This window comes from Mesitornis unicolor, unplaced genomic scaffold, assembly GCF_000695765.1.
Source record: "Mesitornis unicolor isolate BGI_N332 unplaced genomic scaffold, ASM69576v1 scaffold29549, whole genome shotgun sequence".
NCBI classification, from domain to species: domain Eukaryota; kingdom Metazoa; phylum Chordata; class Aves; order Mesitornithiformes; family Mesitornithidae; genus Mesitornis; species Mesitornis unicolor.
The window spans coordinates 99,729-114,382 of NW_010208466.1; the positions used below are offsets into that span (position 1 = coordinate 99,729).

General features: G+C 37.9%; 1 protein-coding gene across 1 annotated transcript in view; it reads right to left on the reverse strand.

Annotated features, from left to right (window-relative positions):
• Nucleotides 1-14,654, reverse strand: part of ITGA8 (integrin, alpha 8) — a gene marked incomplete at its 5' end in the record, with an annotated part of 104,283 nt that overhangs the window by 75,950 nt on the left and 13,679 nt on the right. Inside the window, 8 exons of the mRNA XM_010192522.1 lie at nt 4,888-4,940; nt 5,122-5,178; nt 6,769-6,812; nt 9,740-9,784; nt 10,926-11,051; nt 12,052-12,097; nt 12,799-12,860; nt 14,507-14,630. Coding sequence (XP_010190824.1) covers nt 4,888-4,940; nt 5,122-5,178; nt 6,769-6,812; nt 9,740-9,784; nt 10,926-11,051; nt 12,052-12,097; nt 12,799-12,860; nt 14,507-14,630 — 557 coding nt within the window. The remainder of the gene's footprint in view (nt 1-4,887; nt 4,941-5,121; nt 5,179-6,768; nt 6,813-9,739; nt 9,785-10,925; nt 11,052-12,051; nt 12,098-12,798; nt 12,861-14,506; nt 14,631-14,654) is intronic.

The window sequence follows — 14,654 nt, forward strand, 5'->3', positions numbered from 1 at the left end:
AAAGATTACATATCAGTAAGTGAACAACAGAACAAAAACTGCCACTTTCCAGCAGATTTTTGAAATAATATACAGGAAACATGGGTAGAGCATCAATTAATAGAGAGTGCTTCATCACCAATTCAAATGGAAGCTGGGAGACAAAGACAAAGCTTTATTTCTGAAAATACTTCTATTGATTATCAGGTACATGAGTAGTTGCAGTGCTCATGTACTTTGCTGTATTAAATATTAAAGAGAAAGGACATCATAATATCACAGAAATATGAGGCTTAGAGAGAAAAGTCCTTCTGTCCATTTTGCTGCTCCAAGAAGAATCAGTAAAAGACGACAGACTGATCAAAGGATATCTTGCATGTTGTTGTTCTAAATGGAGATGTTTCAAAACATGTTACCAACATTCATTTAGCGGGAAAAAAAGACGCTTTATTGGACAGTAAATCAAGCAAGATAGATAGACAGGTAACAAGCAGAAATCTCCTCAATAAATGATTCTGAGATTTGAAAAGATAGTATCAGATTAATCTCTGAAGGTTGTTCAAGCCTGTAAAAACTAATAGGATAACTCCCATTACATTTAGTGGACATTGGCCATCTACATGAAAGAATTCTGTTACTGCAAACAACTAGTACTAATTTATCCCAGAATTTTTAATTTGTAAAGCATATTCTCTTGCTCTAAAATGAAACTTATTTAAAACTTTGTAAAACTTGTAGAAAACCTTCTACACTCAATTTATCATATTCCCAGTAGTGATGTTTTCACAAAGGCCTTATCCATCAGTTAACCAATTAGTAAAATTGCACTACAATGTTTTTTTACAATCCTGATAGGAAAAGACCCATATGATTTATGAGTAGCTCAGCTAATACTTTACCATAGATATATACTATGGTTCTAAGATATGCACCATAGAATTTGGTACAGAATATCCCATCCAGAAGCCTTTCATTCACATTGGAGAACTTACACATTCTATAAATTGTGACGAAGTGCTTCTAGAAATGTTATTTTTCTATTAATTTTTGTAGTAATTTTCCATAAAGGAAATTGTACTTCAAATTGTCAGGTCACCTTGGTACAGTTGTTCTATTATTTATATGACATATTTTACCCCATGGCATGAATAACTAAAAAAGAATCCAAGCAGATGCTGACTTGACATCAAAGGTGGGATTTTCCTTCCACACTAAACATCAAAAATTCTCCTCTACTAATGGAAGATGTTAGTGGCTTGGACAAAATGTCAGCTGAAATGGTTGCCATGAAACAATAGCAGCAACAAAAACAGATCGTGAATGCTCTTTTTTTTACAAGTTATTTTACATTTGCCATGTACTAAAAGCATTACAGCAACACTATCATCAATTATTGTTTTATTACACCACTGTCCAGACATTTTCACTAACACTGGGGCCCCATGTTGTTATGTGCTGTATAAACTATTAAGTAAAAGATTAGCTTGGCTCCAGTATTTTACAAATTAAGGACTGTAAAACTAAAGGAAGATGTTTTTAGAGGTGGTAAGAAATCAACAGACTCAGAGCCAGGAAGATCCCAATGCATCGATGTAAAATAAGTAGATACCCAGATACCTCTGAAACTCTGGTCCATAAAGTAATATCCAGTAATATGCCTAAAATGGTGACAGGATAGAGGCAGACTGTAATCCACAGTGGCCCAAAATCCTCTAAACAGAAGCCTAAACCAGAACACAAGATTCATCAGGTGAGACAGAAAGCAAGCAGACAGGAGCTGGAGCCTGTTGTGTAGGGATCACAGCATCTAAGCTGCAAGTGCACAGTGCTGGGTTATTTTTCTAGGAAAATTTCTACTACTTTTTTAAAATAAATGACAATGACTGTAAAAAATGCATGAACTGTCCAGGCAGCTGGGACCAGTACCCAGTGACTCAGACGGCTCATCTTCTGACTTGCTGAGGGAAAGCTGGGAGGAAGGCAGTCATCTAAATTACACCGACCTATCTCAGCATTTAGTTTGCCTTCCCTCCAGGTCTTGGCATTTCCCACCTATGCCAAAACCTTCCTTTCCTCACCATCTTGCTTTTCCCACTTCTCTCTCAGTCTCAGGCTCTGTAGGTCAAGGCAAATTACTTCAGCAAGTCCTCTGCAAGAAGAGATGCTCCCCCAGGCAATTCTAGAGTTTGGGGTTTGTTTCTTTTCTTGTACTGCCACAGCAGTGTACCAGCATCAGAGAGGAAGGACCTACCCTGTTCTCTCTGAACCTCACTTACTTACTCCTGGTTTCTCTCCAAGTGGGTAACAAGCAAGCAATTGCTGCCTACCATGCTTTATACTCAGCTTTACCTTCCAGCTCCTACAGTTTAAGCACTTAAACATCAAGCAGTCAAGGCGGGGGGGTCACTTGTTGAGTTATAAGTACCTGTGTGATTACAATTATGCATTTTTGTTGGTGAAGGAGGATATTTCAATTGGATTTTAAATTGTAGGCATTGTTTATATTTACAAAATTGGAGTTCTAAGCCAAATTCAGGTTGATGTGATCCCTTTTAAAAGACTATAAGAGTGAAGGAAAAGCAAAAGCTCTGGACAGTAATAAAGCGCAGTTCAGTTTGCAGTGGTATTTTGAAGTTGCTCATTAGATTTATTTCATTACTGCACTAAAATGTTGCTGTTAACATCAATTATATATTTATTTTTGTTCCAGCACAGAAAGGTAACCAGTCAGTATTGCTCCCCTTCTGATAAAAAACCCAAAACTCTAAAAAGCACAAGCTCACCACCTGCTGAGACTGTATGCAGTTTCTTTGTATCCTGCCGAGTAATAAAAAGCAGGAGTATGGGAAATGTCAAAAGGTCAAAGTATAACTATGGGAAGCTTTGATATAGGCCAAATAAAAGACTGGTAAACAGTTTATTCCACTATTTTTATTGGACTGTTTCAGTCTAAATTGAAAATGTTCTCTTTTTTCTTCTTCACTAGGAATGTAGTCTGCAAGTGGATGGCAAAGCTTGATTTGTTGTTTCATTGTGGATTTCTCATTATTAGCAGTGGGTAACTAAATGGTAGTTCAAACAATATATTCAGTTTCCCTATTCTACCTACAGTCCTAATGTGGTGCAGATAAAACTGCCAGAGTCACCCTGGAACACCTGCTCCAGCCGTTCTGCAGAAGGTACACAGCATGGTTCCTAGGATGAGCCTAATCTTTGAGCCCTGTCTTCAGTCTTATTACAGCAAAGTATCATTCCTATTAATCTTGTCAGCATATAACTTAATCAGATTTCTTGTACTGATAAGGTCATCACTACCTCCTTTGTCCTTTGCTGCACAAAAATCCCAAGTGAATTTGAAGTGGTCATTTCCCTTTCGCTTTTTTACCCTCTCTGTTTTACTCTCCCTTTCAGATAAATATTTTATTGACTATATGTGCAAACCAGCAAAGACAGACTACATATCTAATCAGACATGTTTATCAAGTAGAGCTTTTTGTGTTTTGTTTTCTGTGGGATGTTTGGATCTCAGAGACAGTCATTAGATTTCTTTTAAGATACAGACCAGGAGACCACACAGGCCTCAACAGCAGTCTGATTATATATTGACATAAACTGTGGTCTTAGAGGTACACAGAAAATGAGAGACCTGCCAAGTAACCCTATGATTCACAGAAAAGAACCTGCGCAGAAAATAGTTTGGTTCAGTGGTAAATTAAATAGCAAGTTCCTCAAAGGTCTAATGAGTGTCTATTGTAACTTAGATCAATGTTTTTCCACCCTTTCACATCAGTAATGAATTACAGTAGGACTAAATTAATCCTGACTCTGGTCAGGTACTATGACAAAATTTGACCTCAGAAACTTGGAAAGATTTGAGTACTATGAAGCCACCACAGAAACTGTTGAAGCTTTTTGTTTGTTTGTTTTGGAACTGCAATAATATTTTATCACTTCGTTACTTAGTTCTCTTTTCCTGTATCCCTCACTCTTTAAAGGCTCACTAGTCACCAATAGGAAGCAGTGATTTATCATAGAAAAAATATTAAGAATATTAATTAACCCAATAAGAAATAATTACAATAAAAGAATATAAGGCAGACACATCTGAGACATTTTGCAATAAGCAAGAGTATGTCACAGTTCTCAATATAATCCTGGCTCACCTTTGTGCATTCTTCCAAGGCCCTGAGCTTCAGGGATCTTTACCTCCTTGCTAAAAAGTATTAATATTAACTTTGGTAAGTCCTGATCTTCTGAAGCATTTAATCAGACTTTAAATAAGTTCAAAGTTAGCAAGCGTTTTGCTCAACAAGGACTGAAATCCCCAAGTGTCTTAGGCACGACCCTGGGAGCTGAGCAGCATTCTCCCTCAGACAAGCACAATGCCTGTCATAACAACTATGGGCCAGAGACACTTTTTGATCCTCTGGATGATGAAAATGGATGACCAAACAGTAGGTGCTGGAATGAGGAGCTGATGACACTGGAAAGCTTTTAAAATTGTGAAGTGAAGCTATGGATGGTCCACATGTGAGAAGACATACCTGCTTATGAGAATGGGAGAATAAACTTTTCACTTTTGCCTATCTCTTCCCAGCTGTAGCTAGCACTGTCTATTCACTGTTCTTCTACCTTGGTCTGTTTCCTAAGAGTCTGGCCATTCCCACTCTGCCACACTGCTTTGAATAAATATTCAGAAAGATAAACTCACCCAAACCAGGCCTGCGACTGTCTGTGCCACTGTGACTGCACAAAGATAAGCCTACGTGAATAATTAGAATTAGAAAAGCAGAGAAGCCAAGAGAATCATCTTGAGTTATGAAGCACCTGAAAACCTGTGCTTATTAATAAATATCAGGCATTGCTTCTATGAGTGTTCAATGCAGCCAAATATATTTGGTAACCTACCCATCATTGTTAACATCAGATACTGCAACAGTGTACCCAAAATAAGACGCCATCTGGAAATAAAAAACAACAGATAGGCTTTCATATCAGATATAAATTCTAAAAAAGTACTGATAATACTTTGTTTCTGTGGTTATTAATTCTAAAAAATATTTTGTATATTCTTGAAACTATGTTAATGAAACTATGTTCTATAGAGATATAATATTTCATCATGTGGCTGATTGATATTACCTGTTCACCAGTGAAGTTCTGAACAAAGGTCAAGTCTGAAGAATTAATAATTGAGACCTGGTAACAGAAAAATATGTAAAGTATTAAGCACATGGAGATGCTACAGCATAACATCACTACAAACCAACTTGACATACTGAAGGATGATCCAAGTGGCCAAGAAAAAGCAAAAATTATTTTCCATCTCACCACAGTTTTTCTATATGATCTTGAACAAATCACTAAAGATTCTATGAGTTTCAGGTCCTCCATCAATAAAATGGGGAAAAGACTATTTTCCTTCCTTATTGGATACTGAACAGAAGCAAATAACAAACTATTTGCTAATCAGTGACTACATCATTAGGCATGAGAACATAAACCAAATAAATATTTACATGCATGCATACATATTTACACATATAGACACCTTTCTTCTGAAAAATGCTATGAATAAGTCCTAGAGACACAAGGAGTTTTGTGGACCCAAAAGTAGAGAATGCATCTGTGCTGGGATCTCTGTTTCCCAATCAGGTTATTTCTGAAACTTTTTTTTCATACAGAATCAGAGAATGGTTTGGGTTGGAAGAGACTTTCAGAGATCATCTAGTCCAGCCCTCCTGCAGTGAGCAGGGACGTCCTCAACTTGATCAGGTTGCTTGTACCCCCGTTTTCCTATGCAGTAAAAGCTGGATCCACACACACATATCATTTTATATCTCACTATAAGAAGGATGTTGAGATTCTGGAGCGTGTTCAGAGAAGAGCCACAAGGATGGTGAGGGGTCTGGAGAACAAGCTTTATGAGGAGCGGCTAAGGGAACTGGGGTTGTTTAGCCTGGAGAAGAGAAGGCTGAGGGGAGACCTCATCACCACCTACAACTATCTAAAGGGAGGTTGTAGAGAGGTGGGTGCTGGTCTTTTCTCCCAGGTGATGGAGGATAGAAAAAGGGGAAACGGCACCAAGCTGTGCCAAGGGAGGTTCAGGTTAGAGATAAGGAGGAAGTTCTTTACTGAGAGGGTCGTCAGAGGCTGGAACAGGCTGCCCAGGGAGGTGGTGGAGTCACCATCCCTGGATGTATTTAAAGAGTGGGTGGACGAGGTACTTAAGGATATGGTTTAGGGGGTAGACAGGAACGGTTGGACATGATGATCTCAGAGGTCTTTTCCAACCGAGTGATTCTGTGATTCTGTGTAATTCTGTGATTTTCTGCCTTCACTTCTAACTCTACATCATGACTCTTTGCATCTGCCATTCAGTATATATACTTAAAGCACTTAAAATAAGCATTGGGTATGAATAATCTGAATTTGGAACTTCTCTCCAGTGTGGATACAGCACTGCACATGAAATATGCTAACCAATGGGTAAGTTTAGGTCTGGTAACACTCAGTGGGTACAAGGATACTAGTCATACTCAAAGCATGCTTATAACTGCCTACTGAAAACAGACTTCAGAAGGGACTAAGCGCTTAATATTCAAAACTCAAAGCAGTAAGTCATTTCAACCCACTCAAGTAAGCCTGAGAGTGAAACTCAGTGGCAGTTTTCTCTGATTAGAAAGTTTAGAATCAAAGAGACAGAAAATATAATGTAGCCTTTAACCTTCCAAATAGTGTAACTGCCTTCTCACTATAGAAATGGTAAAATGTGGATCAGGTACATACATAGCCAAAGTTCTGTGCTCCCCTTGGGACTCCAGCAACCAACTCTGAAAAGATAAATGATCAACAGTGAACTGGTTATGCTATCTCAGTGGTGCATGTAACATGCATCCCATGCCACTTAAATCTTCCTTGATATAACCCTTAGGATATTGGTCTTTTATCTGTATCAGAAACATACGCAAATCATTTCAAGACATTAGTTCATAATATTTTAACATCCATCTAGTTGCATTAAATATGACATCTTAACTGTTGAATACACTCATACAGAGATCTCTTTCTGCCTAGCATTACTTAGCACAGCACAGTACAATAAAGCTCTCAGTACAATTCAGCTTGTTACCTGACAGCTGCGGATTGAGGGAACCAGAACTGGTTGTTGCATCACACACCAGAGTACAGAAATTAAACACAACTGTCCTTAGAAATACCCTCTCTCTTTCTAGCTGCACAACGATTTGGCTTGATGTCATGAACGTGTTGGACAAGTTCTGCACAGGCTATCTAAAAGCATTTCAAGGAACTTTTTGTGAGTGGCATTGGGGTAATCCATTGAACAAGAACATGAATCATGGGACCAAGATGCCTTCTAGGACATAATTCTGGTCAGTGGTGAAACCTTGTCTGCAATCTTACTGTCTAAACCTTTCCTCATTAGGATATCCACATCAGAAGACAGCAGCAGGAACTTCAGATACCAAAGTGCCTCAGACACCTGCCTAGCATCCCTCTGTTCCTCTCTGGGTTCCTATACTCCCCTGTGGCTGAATGTGTTTGGTCAAGGGGAGATGGAAGTAGTGATGAGGGACTGAACAGGACACACGACGATTCCCAGGTCAGCCAACAATGCAATTCTTTGTGCCAATCATTTATGTGCCTCACTGATTCAAGAGCTATCCATTATAAAAACGTGAGTATGCATTAAAAAGAAATAAATATACAGAGAGAGGTGTCTGCAGCCTTCCACTGTCAGGGACACATCTTTTTTCCCACATTATAGCATTTGGTTCCAATTTTTTAAACTTTTTTGACCCACAGTGGCACAGGACAGGAAACTCTAGATGAGAGATTAAGCAGCAGCAGTTCTGGGGAGCAGGGTTAATTTCTAGAAATATACTATGTCTCTAGTGGTTTTGTGAGTCTGGACCATGGAGCTGTTCACGCCCTCAAGAAAGCCACACCTTAAATAATAATTTCTGACAGACTGTCAGTGCTACACAAGAAACATAGCTCTTAAGGTATGAGACCAGAGATCACAGATATGTTCAGCTAACTACATTTTGAAATATTATACAATTTCAGAGCACCTGAAAATAGCTAAATAATGGACAAATTTCTATTTAAAACTGATTATTTTTAACATACGCTACCAGACAGCTGTGGTAGGAACTTTTCTTCTAAACTGGATTTAACTTGCAGAGACACAGGAAAACCAGTGTTCAGTTTCTAACACAAACACTAGACTTGTTCTACAACTTAAAAAACAGAAAATGTTCAGCTTGTTTTTAGCTCTTCTGCCACAGCACTTTGTGCTATGAGTTCAGCACATCCATTAAGTGAGGTTTAAGTCTTGTTGGTATTTAGTGAAAGCCTCACTGGTGTTCCAGGAACTACTGCTGCTAACCCTAACCCCTGCAGGATGGATTGCTCTGACTTTGTCCTCAGGGAATTACAGAACTATGTGACTGGAGCTGCCACCTTCCAAGGCAGTTTTCCCTGGCCATGTGAAACTAATAAATATCCTGTGTCACCTACTGCCAGAGGGATCAACATGAACCTCAGTGTTTGAGCTGAATTCTAAGATATGTAATGACATTCTGCACATTAAAAATAAAAATCTTGGTTAAAACCTGTTCCTCAGTGCATGTTGCTCTACTTTATCAAATCATGAACGTGGAGTCCTAGAAGGTGTTTTACAGATCATGAAACATTTCAGGCGAAGGCATCACAGTGATGATGTTTTTAAGCAATACTATTAAGCCTGCAAGATGTCTGGTTCTCTGTGGACAACGGTTGCTGACTAAATGCAAATTATTCTAAATATGGCCTGTTCCAAACTTGACCCAGGAACTTTTACAACATCTTAGGCATGACTCTATATTTGGGCATTTATATTAATGTGCATTCAGCTTTCCCTAATTCAAGAGACTAACCGAACACTTCACCTTGCTGTAGAACACTTTCTCTCCCTCTACGCCCAAGTTTTCACAAAAGGAATTCAATTCTTCTGTCTCCTGCTTTTAAATATAAGGTTCTGGGTCGGAGCAAGAGCACACAGAACTCTTTCTTACTGCATTATGCCTGTGCAGGAAAAAATAATGCATAAAAAGGGCCAGCTAATGAACTGTCCCAGGCACCTCATCCTTAAGGAGCATAAACTGGAACTAGGAGATCTTTTAAGCAGTCAAAATCTACTTTCACCACCGAGAGCTAGCACACTGGTGTAGACACATGTCTTTGTCCAGAAGCAGCTCAATGTTGTTTCCTAGCTTGTTTGTGTGGCAGACAGAAGTGTGCTTTCAGCATACACAGAGATTTCCAAGCCATGTCACATCTGTCCAGCCAGATGCTGAGGGCCAGCAGCCTCTGCAGATGAGCAATCTGAGTATGGACTGCAGGACTGTATAGGACTCCACTGTTGGCTCCACTTGTTACAACTGGTCACCAAAGTGGCTAAATTAAATGAGCCTAGATGGCTGCACCTATCATGCTGTCACAGCTCTAACTGCCGAAGAGATGCGTGAGCATGATACTATAACAACAGATTCAGATTTTGGGGCTACTTAAATACTACTCTGTTATGCTTTACCTTCTAAGGAAATATTTCCCTCTGAAAATACTTGGTACACATAGCTTAAGTCTCACCAGTGTTTCAAATGTATAAAAGGTATGCTCCTGCACAGAGACTCAAAAAGAGGAATTTAATAGGTGCATGGCCATATGGTTTCCATTCAAGCATATAGCTTCTTACCTTGTTCAGAATCTCCAGTAAATTCCCCAGCAGCCACTGAGTATCCTGTTTAATTACAGGAAAATTACAAGCAAAATTTAATTACAATAAATTACAAGCAAAAACACTTGATAAAACATTTCTTTCAAAAAATATGCAAGGAAAATCAGGTTGGTTTGTTCATCTGTTCATCAGAATGCAAATTTCCTAACATTAGTATACTAAAACTGTGGAAAAAAAGAAAACTGTTTATTATTACTAAATTCAGGTCTGAATGCATAATAAATATATCCCTTTTCTCTCAAAAAGAGCTTCTAAATTATTAATACTTAATAGTTTATCTGAAAAAACAGCAGGTACTCTGGTGGTTTGCCCTAACAGCTACTGGCACAGTTCAGGTCTTCATTACTGCACTGCAATGTGTGAACATCCTGTTTTAGCTCTATATGAAAGACAGATTTCCAAAGATGCAGTTAAGTACCTCCTGGAGCTTTAGTAAATCTATGAGATAATTGCTATTGACAGAGTAAAGACTTTTGGATTGTGTCAGTGAATATAATTTCAAATCTATGGGAAGAGGTGAAAGGATGCATCCTTCCCTTCAAATTTCACTGCATCTTTTCTAAAGTTATGTAAAGAAAAAACCTGTCTTACAGGCAGAGACACATGAATATCATGCAAATTCTTAGACATAAGTACTAATAAAAGGTACATAAAAAGCCTTTTTTCTATTTATTACATTATATTTTCAAACTTACTTTTATTATTGCTTACTTCAATCATATCTTTTAAGTATCAGTAAGAATAAATTGGGTATTTGTACAAAATGCTGCAGAACTGAATTTTCTTTTATCTATTAAAATTGAAATAGTCTTTAATTATTTTAAACTCAATCCATAATTTTGGAATGAAAGAAGATACAAATGGGAAAATATTGTATTTCTGCTTAATTATTTAAGATTAAATAACAAGAACCCTAACAAGCCATTTAAGATCTCAACCTTCAAATCTGTTGCTGTGCATAATTTTAAGAATGTTTATAATCCCACTGAAGTAACTAGCAAACTACTGATTCGCTGTTGTGCTTAAGGCAAAACATGTTTAAATCCTCTCACGATTGAGACATTAGTAATTTAGGGCTTCTTTTCACATTTATATGAGCCCTGTGCTTTTAGAACACTGCTAACTGACACAGAGCTTAGCTTACCCATGTAATTGTCATCATATGAGGGTGGCGCCACTCCTGTTTGCTTCTCCCGTGCCAGTTTCCTCAGAATATCCTTGAATGAGTAATTTGCAATGATATCCGCAACACTGGCAGTGATTACCTGACCTGGATTCAAACAACTTGATAAATGAAACGGACATAAAGGAGAGCCAGTTTCTACAAAATAGGGGCTAGCAGGACATCAGAACAGAGCTGCAAGGGACAATACAGCACAGATGCAAAGAGTAGACATCTTCTCTCAATCTTTCTCCATTATAACCCTGAAAGTCTCAGAAATGCACATAAATCAACACAACAGGGCATTGAGACTCTATTGAACCATCACAAAAAATATCTCCAGATCCATTTCAAGGTGCTGATTCAAACTAAAGTGAAGCATTTTCAAGCTCAGCCACCTTTTGATGCTGTACAGTACAAATGTAGCAGAGCAAATACAGCAACTTCTCAGTGGAGAATTCAAAGTTATGAATCCCTTACCATCCTAATCAACTAGATCTTCCTCCTCTAATGGCAATGCAAAAACACACATCGACGAGGCTGACAAGGGGCAAAGTGGTGGGGAGAGTCTGGGAACCAGCTACATCATACATGTCAAAACAGGTTAAAGCAAAATCAGCCTTTTAACCCTTTACCAAAACTACTTCAGGTTTTATCTACATGAGAAACTGCATCTTGGAAGCTACAGTGATGTCAAAAATTAACTGAAAATACATGCAGATAGCAATAAAAGGTTGTGCTTAGAAAAAAATAGTGACAAAAACTTTGAAAATACTACATTTGCTGTATAAATATTAGCTATTTTAAAAAATTGCAGTATTTCTAAAGAAAAAGACAGCTTATTAATTAGATGACAAATATGTTAAAATGCTAATATAAAAACAGTTATATTTGTTTCACTTCCTATACAACCCACACCATGAATCTTCCCTGACTTATTTTTATGATCAGTTGCTTGTTAAGCAATTCTTCTGGTTTATATTTGTTGAAAATGAGACCAGAGACTGGTTACCTTAAAATGGGAAAACAATGGAAATCTAGAACAACATTTTACACAATACTTTCTGCTTCACTTCTTAGCTCAAGTTAACCAGCCAGATGAACATACCTTGCCAATAAAAACTACCAGGCCCGCCTACTATCAGGTCTCCATTCTACAAAAAGCAGAATTGAATAAAATTACACAACAAACGAACACAACAAAACTAAGCATGCATGGGAAAAGCAATGTAAATGACCAAAATAATATCAGAACCATGACAAAGAAGAATAGCCCAATTCAAGGAAAAGATGTATGTGCACGGCTGTGCAGGAAAATCCACAGATGAATAAAGTTAGGATCACCCTATGCACCTTCACTTGAATGAAAGCCATAATTTTTATAGCACTAACATAGCATTCTAAAAATTGTCACTTATTTGTAACAAAGCAAAGTCAACATAAAAGAGGACCTTCACATTCAATGAAGCAACAGTAATGCTTTATAGAGAAATACACTTTTGTCTGCCTACAATGAGGTCTTTATTCCTCAGCTATTAATAATATGAATAACAATGTTGGTCCAGAACACTGAAAACAATGGCAATGATGAAAGTTATGTGGGGTCCTGGTGCTGTAATAATGGTAATAACAGTGATAATAACAATAGTTGCAAAGTGTATTCTTTGGCACACAATATTATTTATTGACCCTCTTGACATGTAAGAACAACTACCTATTTCACTTAAGCACTCCCTCTTTCAACTCCACAAGAAAACAGTCTGGAGATAAACTCTTGATCACTGAGACAGTGCTTGAACACTGGGGCTATATCAGAATTACATTTCGTCAAAGTATTTCAGAAGCAGAACCTCACCTTGTAAAAATCTAAGCTGAAACCTGCTTGACAAAAGCCTTGTCCTTCGGGATCTGCATTGCCTGCAATCATGAAGGTAGAAGCATTTTATTGATTTCACAGTGCATGTGGAAGACAGCTTACACACCCCTGGAGCTGTAAGGATGTAAATGCAAAACTACCCGATACGTGAAAAGATGTGCATTATTCTTTAGAAGAGTCAGAGCAAATCAAGACCTTCTGTAGTACCCTGAACATGCAGCCCCCTCATGAAGATTTTGAAAAATAGGACCAGTTACCAGGGACTGTCTCCTCTCACTGCCAAGGAAGGACCCCTGCAACGACTACCAAGGATTCAGTTTGAATTTGGCTGGAGATACCAAAGTAAAAAACTTAACAAAAAATCCTAGAATGGTCACCAGAGTCTGCTCTGCCATAAACACAAAAATAAGTGTTTACTAAGGCATTCTCAAAAAATGTTGACATAGTGGATGGGTCAGACTGTTAACTGTTCAGACAACATCCTGGTTATCCTTTTAATTATGTGGAGTGTCTACTTTTTCTGCAAAATGCTTGTTACTTTCTTGTCAAAATAACCCACTAGAAACTTGAAGGCAGGAGCACAGTTTGCAGTAGAGGAACAGTTAAAAAGTGTGTTTTGAAATTAGCCCATGTACACATGGCAAGACTGCTAGCTGCAAGAGCGGGGTTTCTGTACATGGGGTACTGTGACATAGAATTATATTCAGACTTGTGTTATTGCCAAGCACATACAACTTGAAACAGCTACCCATCTCAGCTAAATTGAACATCGTAGCTTTGCTGTGAGGGTTTCCCCTGGGACAGAAGATAGGTAGGTAAGGGATAGGTAAGTCCATCATATTTGCTCTTTCACACATTAGAAAAGTTAACTGAAAGAACAATTCTCTGATCTCAGTGCAGAAACTGCTGTATACCCAGCCCAGTTCAAAGCTCAGTAAAGTCACTGGATACTTCATATTTATTTTAATAATTTGAAGCACTGAGGTAATTAGAGTATTAATAATCATCATAAACATTTAGACAAAGGATGCTGAACAAGATGAACAACCGATTTAACCCAGTGTATGGCATTTTATGCAGACTTCTAGGTAACTGAACTTGGTTCTAAATAGATGTGCACTGTTTTTCGCTATTCCCCAACAAGTAATGCCCAGAGATAGCTATCACATCCTCAGAACAATACAGAGAAGAATGAGGAATGGCAGTGTTAATGTGCATGGCTTTCTTCCATGCTGGAAGTCCTTCATAAATGAGCTATTGTGGGGCATATTGGTATGAATGGTGATACAGGCTTGTGTGTTTCTGTGCAGAGTCTGGGCTTCAGATGGTGATCCTGTGATGAGAGATTTATACTTGACATAAGCATGAGTAATTGGTTTAAAATGCTGTCTGGTTCTTATCTAGATCTGTTTGTTGCATTTTAAAGCCATTTAAATTGAACCAATTATATCTCATCACTGTAACTGTATAAGCTTAATTTACTTAATTTTTTCTCTTTCAATTATACAATAAAGCATCCAATTGCAGGCATATAATTAAATGTTGATTTTTCTTTAAAGTCTCATCCAATGCAATAATGTCATATAGTAATCTTCGTTCAACCAAGACTGTGTAAAGACTGAAAGGATGAAAACATTGAATACGATATCAATTCTTCCAACACAGGATTGTTCCTATTACTACTTACTATTGCGACAAGGTGAATATTCAGCATAAGCACTGAAGTTCTGAATTGCTACATAGCAGGTGCCAACGGGGTCCTTCTCAGGGCTATCTTTAAGGGTTCTCCAATGATATAAGGGAGCACAAGCCTATCAAAACAGAAATGGTGTCAC